This window comes from Rhamphochromis sp. 'chilingali' (genome assembly GCF_963969265.1).
Source record: "Rhamphochromis sp. 'chilingali' genome assembly, chromosome: 1".
In the NCBI taxonomy this organism is placed as follows: Eukaryota; Metazoa; Chordata; class Actinopteri; order Cichliformes; family Cichlidae; genus Rhamphochromis; species Rhamphochromis sp. 'chilingali'.
Window position 1 is genome coordinate 58885887 of NC_137929.1, and position 9387 is coordinate 58895273.

General features: G+C 38.8%; 1 protein-coding gene across 2 annotated transcripts; it reads right to left on the reverse strand.

Moving 5' to 3' along the window:
* Positions 1 to 1001: 1001 nt before the first annotated feature.
* LOC308402008 (uncharacterized protein) lies at positions 1002 to 9088 on the reverse strand. Of its 2 annotated transcripts, XM_080890519.1 has the most exons (6): positions 9030 to 9088; positions 7946 to 8213; positions 3349 to 4371; positions 2951 to 3106; positions 2541 to 2633; positions 1002 to 2108 (listed from the first exon to the last, which is right to left on the reverse strand). In XM_080890519.1, exons 3-6 carry the CDS (start codon positions 4363 to 4365, stop codon positions 1785 to 1787), a joined length of 1590 nt encoding a protein of 529 aa, XP_080746645.1. In that variant the 5' UTR covers positions 4366 to 4371; positions 7946 to 8213; positions 9030 to 9088; the 3' UTR covers positions 1002 to 1784. The 2 variants fall into 2 exon arrangements, with proteins under 2 accessions (XP_080746645.1, XP_080746644.1); XM_080890518.1 differs by lacking the exons at positions 7946 to 8213; positions 9030 to 9088 and adding an exon at positions 4899 to 5012.
* Positions 9089 to 9387: the final 299 nt, after the last annotated feature.

The following is a 9387-nucleotide window of genomic DNA, read 5'->3' on the forward strand; positions in this document are numbered from 1 at the left end:
CTGCGTCCTGGTTTGCGCTGCTGAAAGTGAGCTCTGACATCAGCCGAGCCTCAGACCTGAACTTATACCTGACTGATCGAAACAAAGTAATATCTCTCAATAATGCTGAGGTAACTTAAAGAAGGCAGTCTGACTTTAAGGTTTTATTTATCACTTTTAAAGTCCTTCATGGTCTGGCTCCAGAATATTGTACCTGAGCTGCTGTTCCCGTAACAGCCACCGCGTCTATCCCCAGATCCTGCAGACAGAAACCTGTTCACTGTTCCCACCTCACGCGGAAAGACGCACAGCGATCGAGAGTTTGCTCTTAGAGCTCAACTGTGCAACTTGTCTTCGTTTGCATCGCTACTTCAGTCTCATTTTTATCGTAAGGTTTTTGTTTTATTTAATTTATTTTACATCTTGATCTTTTGTGTTTTTCTACACGTTTTATTCATTAAAACCTGATAGATTTTTATGTACATTTTATTATTTTTTATTATTTTTATTTTGATCATGCAGGTCTCTCTTTGAAATGCAATTTTTAATCTCAATGAGATTGTTTTTTTTTTTTACCAGAAGGATTAAGAATGTTACACTTGAATCTTGTGTGACAAGTTTTAGTTGACATGTAAACGGTTCCTCCTTGTTTGCTCCTCCAATAAGTACTCGACGACATCTTTATTACCATAACTGTTAGTGAATTGTTAAATGTTTGTCATTTTTATGTTTACCATTTGTACATTGTTTTAACTCTGATGAAAGAAATTCTACTGTCCTTCCCCCCAGATTCTCGAGGTTCTACACTGAAAAAAGAAAATAGTTGAACCAACTTAATTGAATTATTTCAATTGGTAACACCAAATTTAATTAAGTTCTTTGAAATTAAGTTAATACATTAAATTAACACAACTGATTTAAGTTACATGTACTTAATAAATTAATTGCTGTCAAATAAACATTTTGCATTAATCCAACTTAAAATTAAGACATTTCAACTTAAAGTTTTCAGTTTTTCCAACCCAATAATTTGCATAACCCAAAAGTAAAATATTGCTCTTTGCTAACCTAATAATGTGGTTTAGTGTAAATTACTTTTTGTAGTGACTCTAAAATGAAATTTTAGTTTGTATAATAAAGCTTAAATCAAAATTTTAAGTTGCCTGAAAATATTTTTCAAAAATTCAAAATCCAATGTTTTTTTTTTTAAATGCTTTATTGTATAAATGTAATAAAGTATTACCTTTATGGCAACCAACACAGCTTTTGGTCAAATACATTACACATTTGTCCTTTTTGAAACACATATGCACAAAATGCAAGTAATGCTTAGTAGGACCACAAAGTTGTCAACAAAGTGTAAAGTGCAACACAGTATTACACAAATATCAATCTTAACACATACAGTGTCAACTATGAAAAAGTGCCCCAAGAGTATACAGAAACTTCTCTTCAGCTATAGCCAATGAATAAATATCTGAACAGTGTAGCTGACCAATGGGGATGAAAAAATATAAACACTCCTCTAGAGTTTTAGAATGTCACAACAGTTTGTTGTATAACTGAGCACATCAAACCTGAAATGCAACCTTTCCCTTGAAACGAAGGCAAATATGTCTGAAAAAAAATTAAAAAATAAATAAAAATACCATAAAAGCACATTAAATTGGGGTTTGAGGTCTCTTGGAGCATAAAAAAGGCCCAACATCCAAAAGAGACTACATATTTTACATGCTATATGTCCAAACACAGTTGTTCCTTCGCATTATGGCACAGGGCCATTTGTTGGTCATTGTTCTGTGCCATTACTGGGAGCTTTGAAGTTTGATATACAGATTTTGGACTTTGGGGGACATCTTGTGCTGATCAAGCTGCATGAAGATTTTTTGGAGCACTTCAAAAGTGAAGCGAAAGGGTTTTGGATAAGCTAGGTTGAGTGCATAGATCAAACCTAGAAGCAGGGCACAAGCTGAGGCAACTGAAGTTAGTTCATGCAACACTTCCACACCCTCAATGACAATGCCAATGTCTTCAGGTGGCTCCTGCAGTCCCTTCCCCTCCTTCCGAATCACATACACTGCCATGGTGACCTCCTCCAGGTCCCTCTGAACATCATCTGCTCCACAGTCCTACAGAGGGGTACAAGACACAAACACAAATCATCATTAGCCTCACTTCTTACTGTGATTAAGTGTTTGGGTGATGTACCAATATGTGTTATGTGCTGGGCTATTTCTTGGCTGGGTGTCATCACACACCAGAAACAGCAGAGAGAGGTGTATCAATCTGACTCTAATCAAATTGTAAGCAAGAAAGATAAGATTTCCCAACATGTCAAACTATTCCTTTGAACTTAAATAATCAAGTAAGCCCGTCTTACTTAAAACAAAGTCAATCCGATATGTAATGTGTTGTTGCTGGGAATTACATAATGTCCAATATGGTCATGATAATAAATACATGTCAGCAATCCAACTAGGGTTCACGTGTTATGTTTGTTCTAACAGTTAACTTTTTTGTGTCCCTTTGACAAGATGTGCTGACAAACTGTTGAAACTTACAAGGTATTCCTTGATCAGGCCATCTGCATCTTCTCCCAGGAAGATGGTGAGGGCTTTCAGCACACATTCCCTCCGATGATTAATGTCCACAGTCTAGAACAACAAATGTTGAGTAATTTTAAACTCTAAATTTCATAAGACAGACATCCTTACTCTTATTGCTTAACTTACATGTACTTTATTTAAAAACAGTAATTCACAAGCCCAGAGATTCATTACAGAAAGAAAAGGGGATGAGTTCAGTGGAGTCGCTAAAAACATTCATGCATATGAAAGCCATGATTAGCATTGGCCTGCCCATATTGTCTTTATGAAAGATTCAGTTAAATATATATATATTTTTTTGGATTCAGATATATTTTGACAGCCCTCTTAGTTACGAAGCATCTTGTTTGATGGTACAGATTTACCTGGTCCAATGTGTCCAAGATGTTCGCAATCTTTTGGCGTGTTGCTCCTCCTTTGGCACGTATGACTTTGATCAGCTGACTTGAGTGCATGTCTAACTGGGCCATGAACTTCCACTCAAGAGGAACAGCCATGAGCCTCTGGAACTCTGTATTTATCTAAAAACAAAACACAAATGACAGTAGATATTGTATTATGGAACAAAATGCTGAAACTGATTGTATGCCAAAATGTCTATATCCCAAAAAGTATAACATATATGGGAATTCAAAATGTAAATTCTTTCATTAAGTTCAGTGTTATAAAATCTCAACCAAATCAAGTTATGACCGATTCATGAAAGTTAACTGCAATAAATCCCGAAGCATACAGACTTCGATCACTTCAGTTCCATTCTTACCTCTTTCTGTGTGAAGAGTGCAGGCCATCTGTCCTTCAGTTCCTGAATGCTTGGTTCTTGGTTTACCACCTCATGTCGTCTGTAGGCAAACGTGTTAGCCATTTTGTCTGCGATGACCCTTTCATTGTCCCTTATCCCGATCTCTGTCAGAAGTTCTAGTCTCACTTTTTCCATGCTGTCCAGAGTCTCACCAGTAGGAAAGGATGGATAAAAGTTAGCTTCAGAACGTTTTGGCTTCTTCACTTTTTTAGCAGGGAAAGCATCTGTAGTAGCTTTAGATTTCAGTGAGTTTACACACAGCTCTGGACACCCCTGTAATTTGAGCTGGGTCCTGTAGTTTGCCATTTTGTACTTCAGTCGTTGTTTCCAACCGTAGCAGCCATTGAATGATCCAGGTTCTTTCAAACATGGGTGCTTTTTGATAAGGGCCTCTGCAGCTGCGCAGAAATGTGCATCCTCTGGATAGGCCTTGTAACGGTAAATTTCTTCTGCAACTCTTTTCAGGATATCAGACAGCATTCGGGCGCTTAAAGTCAACATTTTTTGGCTCACACGGTACTCAGTATTCCCCCTCTCTAGCTGTAGCTCTGTGTCATATGAAAATTGGGGAATTGCAAAGTCTTCTGGCCACTGTTGTGTTCGAGATGACATAGATTCAGGGGATGAGAGGATAATTGTGTCATTTGATGCCACCGAAATACCGTCATCAGACTCAAATGAAAGAGACAGAGATGAAGTGGACTGATCGGCACTGATCAAAGGTGGATTTGTTTGCTGGTGGATCACTTTGATTGTCCCCAAATTCCGAAGTTCGGTGGTAGAATTCAGATTAAAGAAGTCGTTGCCAAAGTCTTGGTCCATGTATTGCAGTCTGAAGTTACCTTTTAACCCAAAGGTAGTCTTTATCGTGCTGAGAAGGTCTTCAAGTGACTCTGGGATGCCATTTGGAAGAGTCAGCTTTTCAATGTTGTTCTCTCCTAAAATCACCTTCAGTCTTGCAGGTGTTGAACCAGCCATGGTGGTCTGAGAACAAAGCACAAGCACAGTTAGTGAGGATCAACATGTAAACCACTGACATTTCCAATTAGGAGAATTTAATGTCAAACTAGAGGAAAAGAGAGAAGGCAAAGAGAGGAGGAAAGGGGAGGAGAAAATGAAGAGGAGAGGTGGAGATCAGCTGAGGCAGCGAGGAGAGAAGGCAAACTGAAGAGGAGAAGGGAGGAGAAGAGAGATGGCGAGAATATGGGAGACATTGAAGAGAAGAGAGAAGGAGAGGAGGTGAGGAGAATATAGGAGACAATAAGGAGAGGAAAGAAGAAAAAGAGAAGAGAAGCAGAAGGGGGGAGAGCATAGGATTAGCATTCACTGACTGGAATCCAGCAACCTGCATTAAAAAAAAATGACATAACTGATGAATTGCCAATGACATCATCACACCACTTTGGCTTGCAGTATAAAATAAATATGTTCTGAGAACACATTAGTATTGTATGGGTCTGGGTTTTGTTTTCCCACTTAAGAAAATACTTTATCATATTTTGAGGCCTCACCATTTAAACATGGACATATCTTTTCAAGGTGACAAGACGCATCCCTCTAATATTGTAGTCTGCCAGTGGGTAGGTATCATGCAGTTCTTGTGGCTCAACAAGTTCCACTTCTTTGCTTGGTGATGTTTTGAGATCATAAGCTCTGTAGTGTTCCATATACCATCCACTAAGCTTTTTCAGAATGAAGATTAGTTTGTCCTGCAGTATCACCATTTGGATGATTTCACCAAACTCTGGCAGTCCTCCCAGTGAGCCGTGGATCAAGATCATCCCACACTTGTAGATTATTCCATTATATGCTACACTTTTAGCCAAGCACACATTGTCCATATCTGGAGACTTCTGTCTCAGTGCATTTGAGATGTCCTTGTTAAGAACATCAATGTGAACAGTGGAAACATCTGTTACTTCCAGTGGGGGTTTGGCAAAGCTAATTGCATGCAAATGATATGCAATCTGATACTGATGTCTCTGTGAAAGGGAAAGAAGTACATTTTTGAAGCATCTGATGTTCCTTGCAACTCTTTTAAAAAAACTATGCTTTGCTTCGAATCGCATAGTCCATAGTGCAACCAGTGGCCCAAACTTATGGATCAAGTATGGATAATGTTCCAAGTAGTGGTGCTTTGGTTTAAGATTAACATCTGGGAAAACCTCTTGAAACTTGATTCTGTGCTCGGAGATCTTAAAACCAAGATATGCAATGGAGTCCTCAGTATGAACAGGACTGACAACAAGATCAACAATGTCCTTCAAGTCTGTTAAGATGTGCCAAGCAGGCTCCTCACAGGGTACACTCTGCCCAACGAACAAAGGCAAAAATCTGATAAGACTCCAGTTCTCGTGTGCATTCCCTCCTACACTTTTTTTGGATGCAAAACCACAGGATGAGGTCGATTTGTTTTGTCAGCCCACTTAAAGTTGAAAGATGATATTGCTTCATTCAATGTACATAATGTGAAATACTTTTTTTTGATTAACAAATTGAGGCAAAGCGCAAGTTCAAAAGGAACAATTCCCTCAAAAAGATCATGTACAACATCAGGTGGAAACCCAGTGGTAACATCAAAATGTGAGAGGTGCTTTGACAAAATACACTTTGATTTCACACCATAATAACTGGGCCATTTGTTTTCCTCGATAATTCGTAAATGATCTGCATGAATGTCTTTTGTTCTTAAAGTAAAGACTTCACTTCTGACTTCAATAGTCTGGAACTCTGATGTTTCTGCAGTGCAAAATCTACATACGTATGTCCCTGAGAAATTTTCAAAGAATCCAGCAATACTGTGTGCACCAAGGTTGTCGGCAACAACACACTGAACAGTGCCTTTTACTGTTCTGCCCAACTTTGACAGAAATATCCCACTCTGTTCCAAAATTACAAGATCATTAATTACAGGTTTTAACACTTTCTCATACCCATAGCACTTCAGATCATTACTTTTGATTAAAGCAGCCAAATAGATTGAGGTTAAAGCAGAATTACAGCCTGGTGGCAAATTACCCAAAACCCAGTACAATCCACAAATTTTATGCTTCCTCCGTGATGTACCAAGGGGATTACATATTTCGAATTCATCAATGTATAATATCAATGAAATGCTTTCCTGCTTGGACAACAGTCCATTTTCATGGAAGAAGTCACCATCGAAGATAGTTTTGTAGTGCACATAAGTTTTTTGAGGCTGATTATCTACAGTATTCAAATTAACAGCCTGATCCAAGATTGTCTGGCAGTCAAGAATATGCTGCAAAGACTTTAAAATTGAAATATATTGGAATGACTTGTTATTTTTTCGGTCAAGTATATATTCCACTGGTTCCACTACTTTAAAGTGGCTCTTATAGTATGCTTTTCGTCTCCAAGGACTGGAAAGTGGACCTTTATCTCCAATTGCTTTTTTTACAGGGTTTGTCTCACAGAGTACACTGGCTAGCTTTTCAACAACTGACTGGTCAAATTGGCATCCGTTGTCTTGTAATACTTGGCTAATAGTCTTTTGGGTAATCGCCACAGAAACAGAACCAATCAAATAGTTTAACTCCTGCAAAAGCTCATCTACAGCTGCATTAGACACAAGAAAGATGTGTTCCAACTTAAGGAGCACTGAAGCAATTTTAAGCTCAATATCCTTCTCTAAGTTTTCAGAATACCCATTGTCAAAAGCAGAATTTAAATTTACATCACTCTCTATAATTTCCACATCTGAAATATCACTGGCAACACTGGCAAAAGATTCATCAACAGAACTTATTCCAGGCTTAAATGTGTTCACTGTACCAGAGTGTTTTCTGTATTTATGACTTTTGAAGTTCTCATAGACATTGGTTTTATATTCACAGTTTTGGAACACACATGTTACAGTCTCCTTATTTTTAAGATGCTGATAGATATGTTGAAAATATTCTCTTTCTGTGGAGAGTTGATTATGGCCACAAATATGGCAAGTGAATGTGGACGCAGCTTTGGAGACTGCTTGTTGGGCAGGGTGATTTCTTGATAGATGGCTCAGTAGGGCGTTCCAAGTCTTGAACCTACATGCACAATTTAAATAAGTGCATGGATATGAGTGGCCTCGTCCGTAATGCCTATGAATCAGTTTGTAGTGTTTGAGCAATTCAGATCTTTTTGTTAATGTTGTCCCACAGTCCTTGCATCTCCACATGAAGCATAGCACTGGAGGAACAAAGAGACACGCTTTGCTGGGTGTATATAAATAATTTGAGAAAACACAGAGGGAGAGTTGGGCAATATTACAATATATCAATATGGTGATATGAGACTAGATCTCATCTCAGCTTTTTGCCACATTGCCCAACACAAAGCGAATCATTTAAACACAAAATGTATTCATCAAATGTAGCCAGCCCTCTCTAATTAGATTTTAAAGGGATAAGTTCAAAACAAAAGTTTAAAAACAAAACCCAAATGCCCATAGGTACATTTTTTTTTTTTGCAATTGTTTTATATATAAAGCCGATTCCTGTTCAGTGTAAAACTGAATTAAGTTTAAATGAGACATTACTATTTTGAACTTGCATACCTTTGTTGTTGATAAACTGAAAGTACGCAAGTTCACAGGTAAAACGAGCTGCCTGGCACGCCTCCACACAGGAATGCCCCTCTTGAAGTAGTCACAGAGCTGAGAAGAAGTTAGGTCAGAAGGTGGCGATGGGGCATCACATTGGACACCAAGCCAAAGGTTGTGGCACTGTCCAGGGTTCCAACCAGAGGTGATGTAATCTTTCTGCCATCAGCAGACACCCCTCTGGAGAGGTTGACAGGAAGGAAAGGAAGCGCTACCCAAAGTCCTAAAGATTAAAGATATGTTCGAGTTAGTCTGTCGATCTTTCATCATGTTTACAGTGTTCATCTGCATCTATGTACTTATATATGTATTCAGACACAGACCAGAAGTGTGCTAGGTCTACAAGAAATCTGATGGCTGTATTTTCTGTTTTCAATAGCGTAATACTTTCTTCTATGATTTCTAATTTTGATTTTCTGCCGCACACCATCTCCCTCTCACACGGCTGATCCGTGCGTGTACGAGCGCTGCACGCACCCTTTCTCCTCGCCTTCTTAACGTTATGTACATTGAAAGCAATGCAAGCGGCAGTAAATGCATGCTTCCTGGAGCCACCACAGCTAAACTTTACCTCCTACATCACCCGTGGCCGTGACCGCGTGAACTATTCGCGCCGACAGGCATACTGCGAACAACCACTCGTGTATAAATGCGCGCGCCCGAAGTAACGTATTCTGAAGAGAACCGCGGCCCAGCTTGCCGCTATAATGTGCTAATGCTAATGAATAACTAACAGTAAGCCAACACCGACACACTGCATGAATACACAACTTTAAGCTAGCGTTACGATATTAAAACAAGAGAGTACCGCCGGAAAACTACTAACTTAACCTACATGTCCAAGCACAAACTACCAACAGGTCTGACATTTCGCTAATGTTAGCAGGGCTGAATGATAGCGGTTTGGTCAGGTCAGTTTACTAAACACTTAACAAACTTAACAATACAGTTGGAATATTTTTATATCTAATATATTAAAATATGTGTTCTACATTTGACTTACCTTCAAGGACTATGGAAAAAGTAATATCTTCGTTACCTTATTGACCAAATTGTTCACGAGGTCCTGCCTGCAGCCAAGTGCCTCTCAAATTGTTGTTCTCAACCGCAAGTAGAAAATTCTGGAGAAGGCGGAGACGTCATGACATCAGATGCACTGCGTCAGGAGAAACCTAATTGATGCAGGTTGACTCTAATGAGAATAGCAGGTTACATGTGTACTGAGGGAACAACACGTAATAACAAGTTGATATACTCCACAAATTTAGACTGGCTCCACTAAAGCAGAAATCTTAATGAAACTGACTCTGAACTTTACATAACTTCAACTACTGCTGAAATACACTTTTTAGAGTGTAGGTGGGGGGCTGTAGTCTTTTATTACAGACACATCCTTG

Bases quoted from the DNA above. Each gene is read 5' to 3' on its own strand.
- LOC308402008 (XM_080890518.1), bottom strand. The intron at 3,107-3,348 runs GTAAGAATGGAA...TTTTGTTTTTAG, and splicing joins CACTCTTCACACAGAAAGAG to ATAAATACAGAGTTCCAGAG. The intron at 2,109-2,540 runs GTAAGTTTCAAC...ACCCCTCTGTAG, and splicing joins GCCTGATCAAGGAATACCTT to GACTGTGGAGCAGATGATGT.